At 43.6% G+C, this 19,933-nt stretch overlaps 1 protein-coding gene across 2 annotated transcripts in view; it reads right to left on the bottom strand.

Moving 5' to 3' along the window:
- Nucleotides 1-3,046: 3,046 nt before the first annotated feature.
- Nucleotides 3,047-19,933, bottom strand: part of SERPINI2 (serpin family I member 2) — a 44,760-nt gene continuing 27,873 nt past the window's right edge. For both annotated transcript variants that reach the window (XM_082224461.1, XM_082224462.1), the window contains exons 8-9: nucleotides 12,031-12,120; nucleotides 3,047-3,226 (exon numbers count right to left, since the gene is read on the bottom strand). In XM_082224461.1, the coding sequence (XP_082080587.1) occupies nucleotides 3,150-3,226; nucleotides 12,031-12,120 (167 nt within the window). In that variant the 3' untranslated portion in view covers nucleotides 3,047-3,149. The remainder of the gene's footprint in view (nucleotides 3,227-12,030; nucleotides 12,121-19,933) is intronic.

Here is a 19,933-nt window from a genome sequence, read left to right as displayed (position 1 = left end):
GGATGTCCTATTTCATAATATTATTTTTTACTATTTATACCTCGCCCATCTGACTGGGTTGCCCCAGCCACTTTGGGTGGCTTCCAACACATATAAAAACATAATAAAACATTAAACATTTTAAAACCTGCCTATACAGGGCTACCTCCAGATGGCTTGGGGGGGGTCAGATAACTCCATACACTCCAACATTTCTCCAATAAAAATAGCGACATCCTAAGGAAAAGCGGGACATTCCAGGATCAAATCCGTTTCCTATCTGTTATATCATAGCCATGGACAGACCCAGTCAGCATAAGGCCTGAGTATCTTTGAATAAAGAGAATATACTATAAATAAATTTCCCTCATTAGCATCCTCCAGCGAATGAAGCTTTCCATGATTAAACGTTAATATATAAAGAAGTGTTAATGGACATTGCTAGCAGCTGCTGCTGCTGATTCAGTGCAACAGATATCAGAGAAACGTCTCTGGTTCCCCAAGAATTTTGGATTTTATGTATACATAAAATCATTACGGAAGAGCACAGAACTGCAGACGGTGCACTGTTGCTAGAATCACATTGCCCACGTTATTGCTGCTGATGACTGTTTAGCAGATTATCTTGGGGGAAAATGCTGATAGTCACAACTTGGCTGCCTGCTCAGAAAGTTTAGATACTGCCATGCCATGCCAGAATGAAAGAGGCTGTGTAGCACAGCACAGCGTTTTAAGAAGTCAGACCCAAAGAAGAAACAGGTCATATCTGCCTGGACTTGTGATGACCTGTGCTCTCTGGAGAGCGATTTGTACACAGCTTGGGATCATGCCTGCTTCAAACTTGGCTGTGTTAACAAATGGCCAGCTATAAGGGGAAACATACTTTAAAAACAGGATAGCGTCTTATGCAGAATACAGACCCTGCTGCTTCATCGTGCATTAGTTGAGCATGTGTGCAGCCCTTTAAAAAAAAATCACTGAGACTAGTATAATAAAATGTGTAAATGATGCAGCAACGCAATGATCAGTCAGATCAATTAAATCTTATTTATTAGACACCACCGTATTTCAGTGCGTATTTCACCGTATTTCAACCGCTTGCCAGAGAAAGCACCAAATCACCCAGTTGCAGAGTTATGAGGCTGAGAGAAAAGGGGATAGGTGAGAGAGTGGCAGGTAGTCGGGTAGAATCTTTTGCTTTTAGGCCCAGCGCCAACACCTGGTATGGCAGGGGAAATGCTAGGACCCACAGGCTAACAGCAACATCTCCTTTAAAGAAATAAAATAAACTTGTTTAGGGACTGAGAAGTAGTGAGAAGCACCTGGCTGTCTGCATTACTCTACCTCTGGGATCCAGGAGCTTCCTGGGGAAAGAAAGATGGCGGTTGCTACAGGTACTTTACCTGCTGCTTCCTTTCTTAGTACAGGTGTGAGCAACGCCGCTTGCCCCAAATGCAACATCTGCCAGTGTGGCAGTGGATGTGCTGGACTGTCGTCTTGCCTCTGTAGTGGACTGGACAAGAGCCACAAGCTGAGGCTTGATCCAGATAAGACTATGAGTTAGGTGGTTCCCTAGACCACATGGATGTCAGGTTGCCTGCTCTTGATGGGGTTACTCTCTCTGAAGGAGCAGGTATGCAGCTTAGAGGATCCATGGCTGTCGCTTAAGGCAGTGTTTCCCAACCTTTTTTGGGCAAAGGCACACTTGTTTCATGAAAAAAATCTCGAGGCACACCACGTTACAGCCCCGTGACGTCAGCGCGCAGCGTCACGCCGGGAGGGACGCACGAAGGAGGGGGGGAGGGCGAGTGGAGGCAGCGGCGAGCCCCGTTCCTCCCCATCCGCCCCTTTCCGTGCAAGGAGCGCGAACAGGTGTGAGAAGGGGGTCAAACCTGCGGGCCGGCGCCGGGGAACCTCCAAGCTTTGGGGGTGGGGGGGAGGAGGCCGCAAAGCAAGGCAGGAAGGAGAGCGCGGCTTGGCTGGGCGAGCTTTGGCAGGGGCAGGGAATGAGAGCCGTGAGGCGGGCGCTGCGGACAGAGGCGCTGCCCGCCGAGCTCGCAGGCAGCCAGGCAGGCAGACGGCAAGAGCCCCGCGCTGGGCGGCCTCTCCTCGCCGCCCGACTTGCCCGCCTCCCTCCGGGGACGGCGCCCCAATCGAAAATTTGACTTTTTTTAAAAAAAAATCTTTCGAATTTTTTAATTTTTCCCACGGCACACCAGGCAACATCTCGCGGCACACTAGTGTGCCGCGGAACTGGTTGAAAAACACTGGCTTAAGGCTCAGGCGGTATTGGTGGAGCAGAATGTCTTCCATCAACTTGGGCAGGTGGCCCAACTGGACAGATATAGCCTTCTGTTGTCTGTGCTCTGCTAACCTCCAGGTATAAAAAATCAAATCATGATGTTCATCCAAGCCCCATCACCCAACCTTTTGTAATCTTACTTTGGCAAGATAAACCATGGTATTGCTAGGCAGGCCTGAGTGTCAATTATTTTCCAGGGCTTCTTCAAACATGGTCCCAGCCCAAGAAAGCTGAAGGAAAATAGACCCTGAAGTTATCAAAGACAGCGAAAAGAAACGTTTTGTAGCATGGATTCAAAATCCACATATACTTTGTTTTCTTGTTTTTTTAAAAAAATGCAGAAATAGTAACAGTATATTCTTTTTCAAAATCTCCTTTTTGTTTATCTCGTCATTGCCAATGGATTGAAGGATTTTGTTTTTATTTCTTACCCGTTTGCTAGCAAAGCCGAGCAGCACGTAGGCTGAAGCAATAACTGTCAAGGTGCAATCAAAACGGGAAAGCTTGCCATTTGAAAATTTCCATGAGAACTTAGAAATGCATGAGAATTGTTTTTCTCTTTTTCCTTTTATGGTTTAGATCAGAAACAATACGTTCTCTTGTATATAGCTGCTTCTTGAAGTGCACATTCCTTTCAAATATCCACTTTACGAATCTTCTATAATTACCTGGAGTACTTGAGAGCATCCAAAGTACATAAAATAATTTACAGAGAAGCTAGAGACGAACAGTACATGCAGAAATGGTTTATTCAACCTTGCTATATGAGGTGCAGAGAGACTATTCAGCAGGGAACAGCATTAAAAGAAACCACACTTCCATCTCCCCCTCAAAGCACATGTGACCTTAGTGTGATTTTTATTACTTTTTAAAGGGAGTCTCTGTCTCTTCTCTTTTGCGACTGCGTGTCAGGATTGGCCAGCTTCCCCATAAATACAATGGACCCTGAGTGGAAGGCAGAGAAAAAGTTATTCAGATGGGAACTTCCAAACAATTGCAATAATTTCATTTTCATTATGTTTATCTGGACATTTCTAACCTGACCTTCAAGCACATAGGTAGACAAACTAAGGCCCAGGGGCTGGATCCAGACCAATCACCTTCTAAATCCGGCCCATGGACACTCAGTGTGTTTTTACATGAGTAGAATGTGTCCTTTTACAGCCATACCTTGAGTTACTGATGCTTCAGGTTGCGTTTTTTCAGATTACGGACTTGCCAAAACCCGGAACTACCAGAATGGGTTACTTCCGGGCTTCGGGGGTCGCGCATGCGCAGAAGTGCTAAATCGCGCTTTGTGCATGCACAGACGCACTGCTGCAGGTTGCGAACGTGCATCCCGCACGGATCACATTCGCACCCTGAGCATCCACTGTATTTAAAATGCATCTCTGGGTTATTTGTGGGGCATAGGAATTTGTTCATTTTTTTTTTCAAAATATAGTCAGGTCCCCCACAAGGTCTGAGGGACAGTGGACCTGCCCCCTGCTGAAAAAGCTTGCTGACCTCTGTTCTAGTGCCTATGTGGGCACTACACAAAACCACTTGTAACAAATAAAAATCACAGCATCTCACAATCAGTCATGAGTACTTATGCTGCACTTTTCTCAATGGCTCCAAGCCATAGCTGTCAACTGTCCCTTTTTTTTAATATTTATTAAGATTTTACACAAAACATACAAAACAAATTTTTTTTTTAAAAAAAAGTTAAGAATGATTAAACCAACTATTACACATACAAAAAAGAAAAAAGAACAAGAGCTAATAAGAAAGTTACCAAAAAAGAAACCTAAAAAACCGGTAGTTAAAAAAATAAAAAATAAGAGAAAAAAGAAAGAAAAATATCTTAAAAAGAAATAATCCATTTTTCAATATCTTTAAGTTCATTTGCTTATATCCTTGACCTCCTCACACCTCCCCTTTTGTATTCCCGTTTACAAAGTCCTTTCAGCAAATCCTTACCCTCTTTCATTTATCTTTACTCTATAATCTTAACCTATTATAACTATATATTTTCATCCAAATAACTATCTATATTTACATATTCTTATTAGCCTTAATACCAAAACCACTTATTTTCAGTCCAACATCATTTTAACATTCATTAATTTTACAGTATTTCTGTAGATAGTCTTTAAATTTCTTCCAGTCTTTTTCCACCATTTCTTCTCCCTGGTCTCGGATTCTGCCAGTCATTTCTGCCGATTCCATATAGTCCATCACCTTCATCTGCCATTCTTCCAGAGTCAACCGTCCCTTATTTGACGGGAAAGTCCCTTATCCCAGCGCCGTGTCCCGCTGCTGTCCCTTATTGATGATGTCCCTTAAATTTCCCAGGTTTCAAAGGAAGCAGCTCCTCTCCCTCCCTCCCTGCCGGCCAGGGAGGAGGGAGGCTCCAACTGTGTTGCTTGGCTGTGTTGCTCACCCAATAAGGAGTCTAAGAACGACTGGGGGGTGGAGCTTGCATGCCTTGTGCCGATCAAATCGGCCGCGTTGCGTGGGGACTCGCCTTTGCTCAGCGCTTCCCAGCGGAGAGGTGACGGTGGTTTTCCTTGCTGCATCCCCTTTGCCGGGTTGCTGCACTGTGGGAACCACCGCTTGAGGCTTTGTTTGGCTGCTGGCTGGGCTTTCTGCCTTTGGCTCGGGGGGCTCAGAAGTCGAACATACCTATGTTCTGAAAATTCCTTATTTGGGCTGCTGATCCCTTATTTTTGAGGCTGCTGGTCCCTTATTTTCAAATCTGTAAGTTGACAGCTATGCTCCAAGCACCGCATGTTCATTGGGTTTTATCCAACAAAGTTTTCCTCAGAGTAGCTGCACTAAAATGAATGGACCTAAGTTGGCCATATGTCTATTGACTTCAATGGCTCTACTCTGAGTAAGTGTAGCACTGGACACAACCCATGGTCATTGCCACAGCCCTGAATTGTTATTGGTTTGTCACAGGTGGAAGGGCTGAGACTGAGGGATAGTTCTTTGCCTGATGGTGCCTGCTTTATAATTATTATCAATATATATTTATTTACACCCAACCTCCTTCCCTGATAAGATTCAAGGTGGCTTACAGATAAAAACAAAAACTGCTAAAAGCAGAAAAATCAGTCATTAAAATATAATTAAACATTGATGGAATTAAAAATATATAACATCTATTTAAAACGTACAGATAATTAGAATAAAAACAGCATGGCACCAGCCCTTTAATAATAATAATAATAATAATAATAATAATAATAATAATAATAATTTATTTATATCCCGCCCTCCCCAGCCAAAGCCGGGCTCAGGGTGGCTAACAACAATAAAATAATACAACATTCTAAAATTATTTCATTATAAAATTAATTCAAATCAAATTGATGGCAACCATTGAGTTAGAGTTCTGTGAAGATTGCCAAAGGAAGAGTCAGGCTAATAATAATATTTTTTTATTTAGCAGTCAATTCCCAAAGGCCTGTTGGAACAAGAAAGTCTTCACTTGCCAGCAGAAGGACAAGGAGGGAGCTGTGGGATGTAAACACAGGAGCAGTCAATGACAACATTCCTAGAGTGTACATGTTAGAACATGGGGAGGGATGTTTGTCCAGCAAGCAGGTAAACTTCCTGGGGACGGACTTCCTCCGCATGTGACCAGAGGTGGGTGTGGCCTCACCTGTGCAGGTAATGACAAAAGCACAGGGCAGGCAGCCATCTCTCTCTCTCTGCCATTTTCCTTCGATGAGGAAGCACCAAAAGATGCCCTCTTGGCTCTCAGCCAAGAGAGGAGATAAGGTCTATCTTACAACAAGATAGATTCTAAGTGTATGTAACCTTTTTAAGCCTGTCTGCCTTCTGGGATCATATTGTGAACAGATCATGAGTAAACTCTTTTATACTTTTATAAAGACTGTGTTGTGTCTTGTATTTTAAGAGGGAACAAAGGGGAAATTACCAGAGTAATTATTATAGAGGTTCTAGCGAACCTGTGCACACGTTACCGTTGCGAACTTAAAGGGGAATGTCTATAAACTCTGCTGATATTTTGGGAACTTGTTAGCACAAGTTGGATAAGGATATAATTAGTCAATATATCCTCTCCTGCACCCCAGAACATTCCCACAGGAGCCAGTCTAGCTTCCCTAGGGAGAGAAGTCTGGATAGCTTGGACCTAAGCTGTGCTTTGAATTGTGCTCAGAAACAGACAGGTAGCTAGTGGAGCTGTTGTAGCAAGAGAGTTGTCTGCTCCTTATGACCAGTCCCGATCAACACTCTGGCTACAGCTCTTTGAGCAGGTCGAAGTTTCTGTGTACTTTTCAAAGGCAGATCCATGCAGAGTGCATTACTGCAATCCATATAATATTTTTTATTAATTTTCAATTACCATAATCCAATAAAAGCCAAAAGCCAATAAAAATTTGGTATCACAATACCAAATTACAATACAATGAGAAGGCCAATTACTCAAATACCAAATTAAACAATTTTGAGTGACTTCCCTTATGCTGAATTTCAGGGTACACGGTTTTTATTTCTTCCTGCTTCCCTGATCTTGATTGATCCAATTACAACAATTCTGATCTACTGTAATCCAAACAGGATATAACTAAGGTGTGTGTCACTGGCACCGAAGGAGCTTTTAAGCTCTCCACCTTGTGTGCAATTAATTTGCAGGATTTCGACCAACCAACTTTCAACCATGCAAGGTTGGAATTGCACAAGCAAGACATGATCATGCTTTGCGGTCTTTTCAGCCTTCGCCCAAAAGACTGTGATCCTATGTGCAGTTACTTGGGAGCAAGTTCTTTTAGAGTTAAACAGAACTTACAGCTGAGTGTGGGATTGCGGTGTAAGATAATGAAGCTATTTTCCATTTTAATCCTTCTGCAATGTTTCCTCAGCACATGTCAAATAAATGTTTTGACATACCTGACAAAGGTGACATCTTTTGGGAGTATAGTCAACACTAGAATATTTTTTTTAAAAAAAACTTATTGTGCATTGTTTTTTAAAAATGTATTTCTATCCTGCGCCAATGATTAGGATGCAATAATGGTTTTACTCCTTATTTATTCAGGGGCTCTGCCTCTTCCTTTTCAGTTCACTTCAGCCTCAGGTTAACCCAAATAATGCAAGCAGCGTCTGAAGGAAGCTAAGGTCTTACCAGGGCCTTTTCAACACTGGCTCCGGCCTGGTGGAACGCTTTGTCTCATGAGACCAGGGCCCTGCAGGATCTGATTTCTTTCCGCAGGGCCTGTAAGACAGAGTTGTTCCGCTTGGCCTTTGGCTTGGAGCCAATTTGATTCCCTCCCCCTCTTTCTTTTTCCTTCTCATCCTGTGATGAGGCTGCATTTTAATATTTTAATATTTCAATATTTTAATGTTGTATTTTAATCTTGTTTTTTTAGTTGTATTTTAATCTTGTTTTTTAAGTTGTATTTTAATCTTTTTTAAGTTGTATTCATTCAATTTGTTTTTATTATTGCTTGTTAGCCGCCCTGAGCCCGGCCTTGGCTGGGGAGGGCAGGGTACAGTGGTGCCTCGCAAGACGAAATTAATCCATTCCGTGAGTCTCTTCGTATTGCAGTTTTTTCGTTTTGCGAAGCACGGCTATTAGCGGTTTAGCGGCTTAGCGGCTATTAATGGCTTAGCGGCTTAGCGGCTATTAGCGGCTTAGCAGCTTAGCGGCTTTAAGAAAAAGGAAACAAACTCGCAAGAACTTGCAAGACGTTTTGTCTTGCGAAGCAAGCCCATAGGGAAATTCGTCTTGTGGAACGACTCAAAAAATGGAAAACTCTTTCGTCTTGTGCGTTTTTCGTCCCAGCGCCTGCCAACCTAGCAGTTCGAAAGCACCCCCGGGTGCAAGTAGATAAATAGGTACCGCTTACCAGCGGGAAGGTAAACGGCGTTCCGTGTGCTGCGCTGGCTCGCCAGATGCAGCTTTGTCACGCTGGCCACGTGACCCGGAAGTGTCTCCGGACAGCGCTGGCCCCCGGCCTATAGATGTGAGATGGGCACACAAACCCCAGAGTCTGTCAAGACTGGCCTGTTCGGGCAGGGGTACCTTTACCTTTACCTTTAAGATCCCTAGAATTCTCTTAGGAGATATATGCAAGTAAGACAATTAAGGTATTTATCCTACAAACAGAATGCAGCTTTGAGTCCCTCCTGTGGCCCTTTCGCCTCATTAGATCGGGTGTCCTCTCTGCGCACAATGTGCATGTGAAAACAGTTTGCAGTATCACAAGTTGTATAAAACACACAACGCTTTTCTTCTTTTTTTCAGCTCGAATCCCCCCCTCCTTTCCTCTCCTGGCTGCTGCCAGTGTTCTATTTGTGGGGCAACTCAGAGCTGTCCAAAAAAAATAAAATACCCTGGGGAGTTTGGCGCAAGACAGACCTAGAAGGATTTGTATTTATTATTGGAAGCAGTTGCCAAGGGAGACTTGAGTTTGCTCCTAGCATTAAAGGAGCAGGACCCCTACCCACGCATGCCTTTCACAGCAGACCGTTTTCGACTCACTTTATTTTATTTTCCATCTCTTTTTGTTGTTTTTGTTGTCGTTGTTCAGATCTATGCAGTTCTATTTGTTGTTTTGTTTTGTTTCACAAAATGTATGCACTACTTGATTGCTGTTATCCATCTCCTCAAGCTAGGCAGACCCTGGCTGCAGGAATATCAGGTCTTCCCACATATGGACTCACCGATCCTTGAGCCACAGAGACTTTGCAAAGCTACTTGGCTCATGCCAGATGTTTTCTGGCTCAAGCCTCAACCTGCTCCTTGGGTCTTTTAAACCTTGAAAAGACAGTCTGCTTACAGATTAAAAGTCCTCAGAAGGAGCAGGGCTGGTGTCAAGGATGGACGCTTACTAGTCCAGATCCTTCGCTGCTTGTTGATGTGCCCTCTCTCAGCGTGCAAGCAGCAACAAGAGCAAATATATATATATGGAGAGGCATCTTCCAGTTGCCTCAAGCTCAGCTGGTATGGACTGAAACCAGAGGACGAAGACAAGCAAATAGGCAGAAGGGACCAGTGGCGTAGCGTGGGGGTGCAGGAGGGGCTGGCAGCACCAGGCGCAACATCTGGGGGTTAGGATTAGGGGGCTTAAATCCACGGGTTAGGGGGCGCAAATTACTTGCCTTGCCCCGGGTGCTGACAACCCACGCTACGCCACTGGAAGGGACAAAGAGGAGGGGAACACATTCAGAGGGAAGGCCCACTATGGGCATCATGCACAAAGCCCCACCCTCTCAAAAAGACACCTGGATCCAGCACTGATGTAGGAGGTTGGAAGTGCGGTGTAGTGGTTAGAGCCTCAGATCTGGGAGACCGAATCCCTGATTGGCCAGGAAGCTCACTGGCTGACATTGGTCCTGTCACTGCTTCTTAGCCCATAAGCACCCTCCCAGGGTTGTTGTGAGGATAAAATTGGAAGGGGGAGGGGCATTTACGCTACCTTGAACCCTTTGGAAGAAAGGTAGGGTATAGATAGATTGACTGGTACCTCACAGGTAGGTCATCAAGCTAAAATGCTTCTTTTGCCAGTGAGGCTATCCTGCTCTCGCCACCATTTGGAGGCAACAATTTTAAATACGTTTCATTTTTACATGCCAAATTAGAATTTAGACACCACCGTGATTCCCAAGGCTCTAATTCCGTTGCGGCAAGGTTACCAAGAGCTTTGATAAAGCCTGCCTGCCATTGCGATGACAAATTATCAGTAATTCAATACGAAAGTTGCGGTAACAGAAAAAAATACTGATTGTGTAATTGCTAAAAATAACAGTAATTTCCCTTCTTTATTGCAGTCACTATTATTTCCTGAAAATGAGCTGCCACTCATCCTAATCCTCAATTTAAAGCAGCGGGTTACTTTGAGACAGTTTGATTTCAGCAGGGAGCATAAAACAGTAATGCAAATCCCCCAAACCCTCACACCTTACTTAAGAACAGGTTGTTAAATGTTATGGAGCCAATAAAGAATAGATTTTCTCCCCTATATTTTCCTATGGATAATGTTCCCATGGCAGCTGTCTGGCTGCAGGGTCTGTTCAGAGACCCACAGCTTCTGTTTGGGGGGGGGTGATATAGGGCAGGGGTGGGGAGCCTTTGGCCCTCCAAGTGTTGTTGGACTCCAGTTCCCATGAGCCCATGCCAATGGCAAGAGATGATGGGATTTTTAGTCCAGCAATGTAGGGGGCAGGTTGCCCATCCCTGATGTAGTAACTAACCCACGAATGGGCAGTTCTTAAAAAAAAAAAACCCACCTGCAGCCAGCCCTTAAATGGAGTCAGATAATGTTGGTCCCAGGCTGAATGTGAAATCATGTCACATAAGACAGTAGGTTTTAGAAATTACTATTATTTTTATCATCATTAATATATCAGTGTTAGTGACAGATTTCAAAGAATGAGAGAACAAGTCTCTGCCCCAAGTGGTTTGCAATCTAAAAAATACACAATCAGGAAAACAGCAGAGGAGAGGGAAGGAAAGGATGGGTGGGGTGAACAGGAGAAAAAAAATTACAATTATTTCAGTGGCTCCTACTTAGGCTTAGTTACAGTGGGTTCCGGGGACAAAAGTCCTGATTGTGTAATTGCTTAAAATAACAGTAATTTCTCTTTTGCATTCAGCCACTGTTATTTCCTGAAAACGAGCTGCCCCATTTCCTAATCCTCAATTTAAAGCAGCAGGTAAATTTAGACAGTTTGGTTTTAGCCAAGATCATAAAATAGTAATGTGCATTTCTACTGCTTTTACAAGAAACAGTAATAGATATTGTTTAGCTGTCTATTCCTCCTTACTTCCTGTAACTTCTATGACAGGATTGCCTGGAGTAGTTGATTCTGTGGGAAAAGTTGCCAATCTTGTTGGGCCTGTGGGAACATTTGCAATTTAGGGGGAACTTTTTTGGGTATTGCACACATGCCCAACCACCCAGAACACACTGCAAAACTTCATCTTGAGGACAGGACGGGGCCAGGTGGGTACCAGCAAAAGCCTCCAAGGACACATGTGCACCTACAGTTGCCAGTGCCATATTGGTGTTGCCTTTGCCCTAGGGTCTGGGCAAACTCCCTTACTGAGGGACTCTTCAAACCTTCTTCAAAAGCCTAAACTTGTAAAAGATGAATGCCTCAAAAATGTGTATCATAAAGGTCAAGGAGCTAGGATTTGCTGGCTGCAACTTCCTGTCAAGTGTATATTCAGTAAGTCGCCTGGTTTGTGGCTTCATAATGTGTGAAACTGCCCTGAGCTGACTTAACCATGGTTCCACACTGGCACTGCCAATTAAACTCCTCTCTCCAGCTGGGAATGGAAACAAACAAACAAACAAAACTCATAGGAAAATCAGGAGGGTCAGAAAATTCATTGGTCACCTAAACCAATCCAGTTTCTATCACAACAACAGAACCCAACAGACACAATCAGGGCTCTAAATTCTGTGAGGAGCCCACCTGAGCATAATAAGAGCTATGGCCTATCTAGTCCTGCGTCCTGTACTCACAGATGAAACCTGAAAGCAGAACCTGAATACAAGAGCACTGTACAGACAAACAGACAGACCTACACACACACACACACACACACACACACTGATGGGCGTACATATCAGAGGAGAAGGTCTGAAAAAAGCTAATGTCTTCACCTGCTGAGAAGTGGTTTAGGACAATGGTCTTTAACTTCCAAACCCTTACCAACCAACCCTCTAATAAACAACAATACATTGAATCAAATGTAACAATAAATACATCGCTTATCCATTTACCTGTCGAGTTATGTCTCAGGATAAAGAGGAATGGTCGGTTTGCCACAACCTGCTTGTGGGACAGGCTCATGATTGCTGTCAAATGCATGCCTGCAATATATTTTTTACAAAGGCAAAAACAAGCACAAGGTTCAGAAAAAAGGAAGTGTTTTTCAAATGAAAAGATACAGTAACAACCTAAATTATTAGCTCTGTCATGGCTAATCAGAAGTAAGTCCCTTTGAGTTCAGCTGTGCTTACTCTGTCAGTGGGTAAAGGATTGCATCCTAAAATATATACAATCCAAAAATAACAGTGGTAACATACAGTGGTACCTCACAAGATGAATGCCTCGCAAGATGAAAAACGCGCAAGACGAAAGAGTTTTCTGTTTTTTGAGTCGTTCCACAAGATGAATTTGCCTATGGGCTTGCTTCGCAAGATGAAATGTCTTGCGAGTTCTTGCGAGTTTGTTTCCTTTTTCTTAAAGCCGCTAAGCCGCTAAGCCATTAATAGCTGCTAAGCCGCTAAGCCGTTAATAGCCGCTAAGCCGCTAAGCTGCTAATAGCCGCTAAGCCACTAATAGCCGTGCTTCGCAAGACGGAAAAACCGCAAGACGAAGAGACTCGAGGAACGGATTAATTTCGTCTTGCGAGGCACCACTGTATAGCAACACTGAAATAGTAGCTCTAAATCCCAACAAGGAACAAGGTAAAATATAAAGGACCCTTGGATGCTTAAGTCCAGTCAAAGGTGACTATGGGGTGTGGCGCTCATCTCGCTTTCAGGTTGAGGGAGCTAGTGTTTGTCCACAGTCAGCTTTCTGGGTCACGTGGCCAGCATGACTAAACCGCTTCTGGCACAACGGAACATTGTGACACAAGCCAGAGCGCACGGAAATGCTGTTTACCTTCCCACCACAGCTGTACCTATTTGTCTACTTGCACTGGCATGCTTTTGAACTGCTAGGTTGGCAGGAGCTGGGACAGAGCAACGGGAGCTCACCCCATTGCATGGATTCAAACTGCCGACCTTCTGATCGGCAAGCCCAAGAAGTTCAGTGGTTTAGACCACAGCACCAACGAACAGCAATAGTATAAGTCCTTAACTAACCAAATCCATGCTGAAATAAAACATGAGTTAAGTTCCAGGGATCATGCCTAAAGCCAAAATCAGAGTCTTTTTTACCAGATGCCTACCCCCTTTTTAAAATTCATTTTTAATTTTTGCCAGGCACATAAAGCTGAATGCCCACAAATTAAATGTGTGTAAGTTGTGGGCTTGCTGTATGCTTTAAAGCAAGCAAAGAAGGAGCCAGGTAGAACAATCTTGGGATTATGTTCCATGGACCAGGTGCCACAACCAAGAAGTGTTTTTCTTCCCCTCTCTTTCTCTCACACACACCAATTCCCTGCCAACTTCACATCTATTGGCAGGGATGACTCCGAAACTGAACCATCCTATGAAATTTGCACTTCTCTGAATTTTGTAATGCAAAGTCTCCAGTCAAGCAATGGGCACAAGAAGAAGAAGAGTTTGGACTTGATATCCCGCCTTTCACTCCCCTTAAGGAGTCTCAAAGCAGCTAACAATCTCCTTTCCCTTCCTCCCCCACAAGAAACACTCTGTGAAGTGAGTGAGGCTGAGAGACTTCAGAGAACTGTGACTGGCCCAAGGTCACCCAGCAGCTGCATGTGGAGGAGCAGGGAAGCAAACCTGGTTCACCAGATTATGAGTCCACCGCTCTTAACCACTACACCACACCAGCTCTCAACATGCACATATTAGTGAAAATAAAATACAAATATGCATTGTATTAGGGGAAACTACTTGTAAAAAAAAAATGTGCCTATTCGAGAAAATTGCATACAAAATATTTATATTAGGAGAGATTCACACTAAAATAGGGATGAGAATTTTTATATATAAAAAAAGCAAAGTGATGCAGAAATGTGAAGACCTGAACACTAGAAAAATGAAAAATGAAAAGAAATCAAAATTGACAGTTTCAACCATCCCGAGTCTTACAGTGGAATTTTGTGCTAGAAATAGTAGGGATTTGAAAGAGTAGGGATTTGAAGAGCAACATATCAGGGCGATGAAAAGTGAATGGCAGTGGTGTTCTGGTTAGAGATGAGAGGCACAGCAAGCAAAGGCCAGAGAGAAGAAATATCTCTGCAGTAGCCTGGGAGCATGACCTGGACTTGTAGGCAAGAGAGCATGAAGGAAGGGGTGGGTACCTGCTGTGTTGTTTTTTTCAGAAGCAGTGATGTGGCCCATACAGGAACAAGGGCAGCGTTGGAATCAAATAGCAAATCAAGGCTTTGTAGCTAATCAATAGAGAGAGTCGTGATTTTGCCCTTAAACACCAGAGAACAAATGAGAAATATAGGGCTTAAGTCATGGACTTACAAACCCAAGTGATAATTTAGGGAGGGCTATGATTTTTTATGTGTCCCATAGAATTTTACGGTGCTAGGGCTCTGTATTTTATAGATAAGGATAATTCCCGAAACATGCGTCATTTCTTATAAAACGTGAGCTGTCCAGAAAGGAAAAGAGAGCCTAAGGCAGCCTTTCTAAACTCTGGGTTTCCAAATGATGTTGGATTACAGTTCCCATCATTCCTAGCTAGGATGCCCAGTGGTCAAAGATGATGGGAAGAGATATTGTTGCTATCCGTCTGTCTGATGGAGTATGCTTCCAGGGGTGAAGTCAAACTGTGACCTCCCCAGGGTGCAATCCTGGGCAGCGTGTATGGAGGTCCTGGGCTCCCCAGACGACAAAACCCCACTTCTCAGCCCCACTGGAAAGCAGAGTAATAGTCAAACAACATCTACATGGCACCAGGTTGGGGAAGACTGGTTTAATATGGCTTGGTGAGTCAAATAAAGGATGCTTTTCAAGATTGAGAGTTCTACCAGCTGTACATAGATGCCAATACCTGGTTGGGATTCCTTTACACTAGCTCATCGCAGCCATAATTCCTGAATGCCTGCACTTCTAACATATTCTGCCCCTCTACTGAAAGCATGGGGGGTGGGGTGGAATCAGCTGCTGAGTGATGGATAAAAAGGAATGTTTTTTGAAGTGGCAGGTACTTGAAAGGCAAACAGCCAAAGTGTGTGGGAAACAGTTTTCCAAAATGCTTAAATGAATGCATAATATCATCCAATTGTCATATCTGACATGTTTGCACGTGACTCTCTAGGGTAGAAATGTAAGAGGACATCGTTTTCTGTTTGGCTATTTTTGTCACATGCCAAATCGTCTTCCACCCAAAATATGTTATTCCTTACTGCTGAGAAACTGCATAATTTATGTGATTCACATAATCAACTGTGCAATCAATTATAGAAATCAAATGTGAACATTACATAGTTACATTGCCATTATGTTATTTCACCCCATTCATTTAAATGCAAAGGACGTGCAATGCAGATTGGGGGGGGGCATAATCAATTACATATTGTTTGTGGACTGAGTCAATTAGCTCACTCAGGACAAGGTTGTGGGTTCAAGCCCCATGTTGGGCAAAAGATTCCTGTATTGCAGGGGGCGGACCAGATGATCCCCACAGTTCCCTCCAACTCTACAATTCTATGATCCTATGAAAGAGACGGGACGCGGGTGGCACTGTGGGTTAAACCACAAAGCCTAGGACTTGCCGATCAGAAGGTCGGCGGTTCGAATCCCCGCGATGGGGTGAGCTCCCGTTGCTCGAACCCTGCTCCTGCCAACCTAGCACGTCAAAGTGCACTTAGATAAATAGGTACCGCTCCGGCAGGAAGGTAAACGGCGTTTCCGTGCGCTGCTCTGGTTCGCCAGAAGCGGCTTAGTCCTGCTGGCCACATGACCTGGAAGCTATATGCCCGCTCCCTCGGCCAGTAAAGCGAGATGAGCACCGCAACCCCAGAGTCGGTCACAACTGGACCTAATGGAAAGAGACATGAATTTCAAATACCAATCACATCCACTAGATTGCTTTCCCTTCCAGGCATGGGATGAACAAATGAATGTATTGCCACTCCCTACCTGGGGGTGTTGGAGATCAAACATGGGACCTTCTGAATGCAAAGCAGTTGCTCTGTCCCTGAGCTACAGCCTATAGAATTTGCTTAGCTAAATCATCTGCAAAGCTCCCTCCTGTCCTGTCAACCGATGGGATATTCCAGTAGAAAAAGCATAATATTTTATAACCTACTTCGCTCAGCCATCATGAACTGTAGATCAGTTTCATGGCCAAGGGGACACTGATGCCTATGTATTAACATAGATGAATATGTCACAGATTAACAATATTCCTTATACCTTTTTAGTAAAAAAAAAAAAAGAAGATTTCCTGTAAGAGATCAAACCACCATGTGCCATCAGTTAAGCCTCCAAAATATGACTCAGAAGAAGAGAAGCAATTGTTAAATCCTGTTAAATGCTTTTCACTTTTCGGATCACCTACCGTTCTGAGCAAAATCTTTGCAAGTGGAAAATGAGTTACAACATTCTCCCCCACCCGCTCTGCCGCTTTATAGTTACAAATCATCAAAAGGCAATTGAGCCATTACTGGGAAATTCTTATACACCACACCGTTGTTTTATAATATGGCATTTTCTTTAGGGATTTCTCAAAAGCTATCAAGGATAATAACCTGCTAGAGATGCATTGAGTTGAAGAAGTTGAAATCTCAAGATACGGCTCTCCATTTTGAAACTCATTTGAAGGACATATTTGTGACTATATTCACTTTTAACTATAGTTATTACCTTCCCTGCAGGCATTTGTCAAACTGAAAGTTTAAAATGGGCCACATAAACTGCAAAATGTGCTTTAGAAGAGTGGTTTAAATCTGAAAATACATTTGCCTTTTCCCTCTTTTCTTTTACTTTTTAGCAGAAGGCACTATGATAGTAGGGATCTATGCCATTAAACTAAATATCAGCTTTTGTTCAGATTCTTATTAACACCCTTGCTAAGTGAAGGTAATCATTTGCAAAGTGACGTTATATACTGTACCACTTGCATACAAATATGCCATACAAAACGGTCAGCAAAGCGGGCACACTCCAGTCCAGGGCTTCCTGAGCACCACAGGCATTCAAACCTTTGATCTGTACTTCTTCTGTGAGAAAAACTGGGCTTCCAGAAGAGGTCCAGATCGTGTAAGCCAGTCTGCCAAATGACCCAGAAGACCAGGGTTCAAACTGCCACTCAACAATGAAGTTCACTAAATGACCTTGGGCCAGTCCTCATCTCTCAGCCTAACCCATGGGTAGACAAACTAAGGTCCAGGGGCCAGATCTGTCCCAATTGCCTTCTAAATCCAGCCCGCGGATGGTCCAGGAATAGCGTGTTTTTACATGAGTAGAATGTGTGCTTTTATTTAAAATGCATCTCTGAGTTATTTGTGGGGCATAGGAATTCATTCAATTTTTTTCCAAAATATAGTCCAGCCCCCCACAAGGTCTGAGGGACAGTGGACCGGTCCCCTGCTGAAAAAGTTTCTGAGCCCCTGGCCTAACCTGTGAAGCCAAGGGCACAGCTGCACTTCTACTTATCTCATGCCTAGACAGCACATGCTCAAGTGTTGTTTTGCTTCCGCTTTCTAGGCATGGGTCTGAGCAGTTTCCCTCAGGCCCCACTCTTTCCCTGGGGAAAACCCACTCCTTAGTGCTAAATTGGAGCAAACATCAATCCAGAAAAAACCAGAACTACTGTTTGTTCCGAATGGGTGCTAAAGAGCAGTTTTCCCCAGGAGAAAGCCATGGGACCAAAAGAAAGTGTGCATAAACCCTAAACAGAAAGGGGTTGTTGCAAGGATCAGATGGAGAGGGAAAAAATCGTATACATCACCATCTTGAGCTCCTTTGGGGAAAGGTGAAATATAATTGTCATTAGGGATAGGGAAATCTGACAGTTTTGGTTTCTCTCAGTTCTTCGGTTTTCCAGTCTTAAGTACGGTTCTCCAAATATGCACTGTTTATGATTTTTTTTTAAGTCCTCGTGAAAATCCACCCACATTTTAGTGTGCATTTCTCTTTATACACACATTTTTAAGCAATTTTGCCTAAGATACATATTTTGCAAAGCAATTTCTCCTGCCATCAATGTTTGTATGGTGCTTTCACTAATATATGCCTCTACCCTGTGAATTTTTATACACATTACTTAACTGGAAAAGTGCATTGCTAAGGGGAGATCGTAGGAACGGCCCTTTAGGATGCATATGCATGAGCTCAAAAGAATACAGCAACTTTTCTTTCCCATAGGCATACAAGCATCAGCCCAGGCATAGTCTGACGCATGTTCATTTAAAGTACTTGCCCACTGAACAACAATGAACTTCACATTAGATTGTGCTCCATTGGCCATTGTATTCATGAGAGATGTCTGCAAAAGAACTTCCAGCGAATTCAGCCCTTAAACAGGAAGAACCTTGGAAGACAGAGCCACATGGCTGACTCCCAAATGAGTGTGAGTTCTAGGACTGCAGCCTTCAGATCATAGAAATTCAGGCGGCATCTTTTGCATTGCTCTAGACTGCTGAGAAGCACTAAATATATTCCAATGTGTCTGGAAGGCTACAAAGTCATTAATTATTGATGCCACTAACAAATGGCTCCTCTGGGTCTTGACTTTTTAGACCCTCGTGCTTTGGGGGCAAATGCGTTCTGCCTAAATTATAAGTTAACCAAAGGAAAACCAGAGGGCTAACAGAATAACAACAGTTCAACATCTCCTCTCAAATTAGGACCATGCCCTCTACTGCATCCTTTGTTTTCTTGCCCCAGTGAAGCCCAGCAAACTCCAACAAGCTGCAGACCTGAACTGGTGTTTGTGTAATGTATCTCCACATAAAACTTGCTTGGAGTCGTGGGCTGGGGGGCAGGGGCTTTTCTGTGGTGGCCCACTAGGCACCTTCATTACATATCTTTAGGTCCCAGGTAAAAACAAACTTCTCCCAGGCCTTTGTTTAATTTGTCAAAATATGGCCTTTTAAACTGCAGGGGTGGGTGGTGTGTTGTTGTTTTTTGCTTGTGGTAACTATGTTCTATATTCGTGTGTGTTTTATATTGAAAACCACCCTGTGATCCCTGGATGAAGCGTAGTATATAAATTGAATTAATTAATAGCAACCTATGCTTGTTCATATGCAGCTCATCCTCCAGTTCCCATTCACCCCAGCCACCAGGGCTACTGTGTATGGATGATTGTGCTTGTAGTCTAGAAATGTCAGGAGGAGGAAAGGTTTGCCATGTCTGCTGTAGAGCATTTGTCTCTTCATCTCCCAGGGCTCCCCTGTCTTTACCCTGACATGCAGCTTTCTTCCATAGGCTGGACGTTTTGTGCCAACCAGCAAACATTTAGCACGTGCCATTAAAGCTATGGTTTTCCCAGTAGTGATGTATGGAAGTGAGAGCTGGACCATAAAGAAGGCTGATCGCTGAAGAATTGATGCTTTTGAATTATGGTGCTGGAGGAGACTCTTGAGAGTCCCATGGACTGCAAGAAGATCACACCTATCCATTCTTAAGGAAATCAGCCCTGAGTGCTCACTGGAAGGACAGATCGTGAAGCTGACGCTCCAATATTTTGGCCACCTCATGAGAAGAGAAGACTCCCTGGAAAAGACCCTGATGTTGGGAAAGATGGAGGGCACAAGGAGAAGAGGACGACAGAGGATGAGATGGTTGGACAGTGTTCTCGAAGCTACTAGCATGAGTTTGACCAAACTGCGGGAGGCAGTGGAAGAGAAAAGTGCCTGGCATGCTCTGGTCATGAAGAGTCGGACATGACTAAACAACAACAACAACAAATTATTTCCCATGAGTATTATTGCCCACAAGTTTAAAAAGTACAACCCTTTGACCTTTTGGGCACCTAACATCAGCCCATCCCATCCAAATATGGTAGCCTAGATCTGGTCAC

This window comes from Podarcis vaucheri (assembly GCF_965113315.1).
Source record: "Podarcis vaucheri genome assembly, chromosome: 5".
NCBI lineage: Eukaryota > Metazoa > Chordata > Lepidosauria > Squamata > Lacertidae > Podarcis > Podarcis vaucheri.
This window is presented reverse-complemented; position numbering and strand designations above follow the sequence as displayed.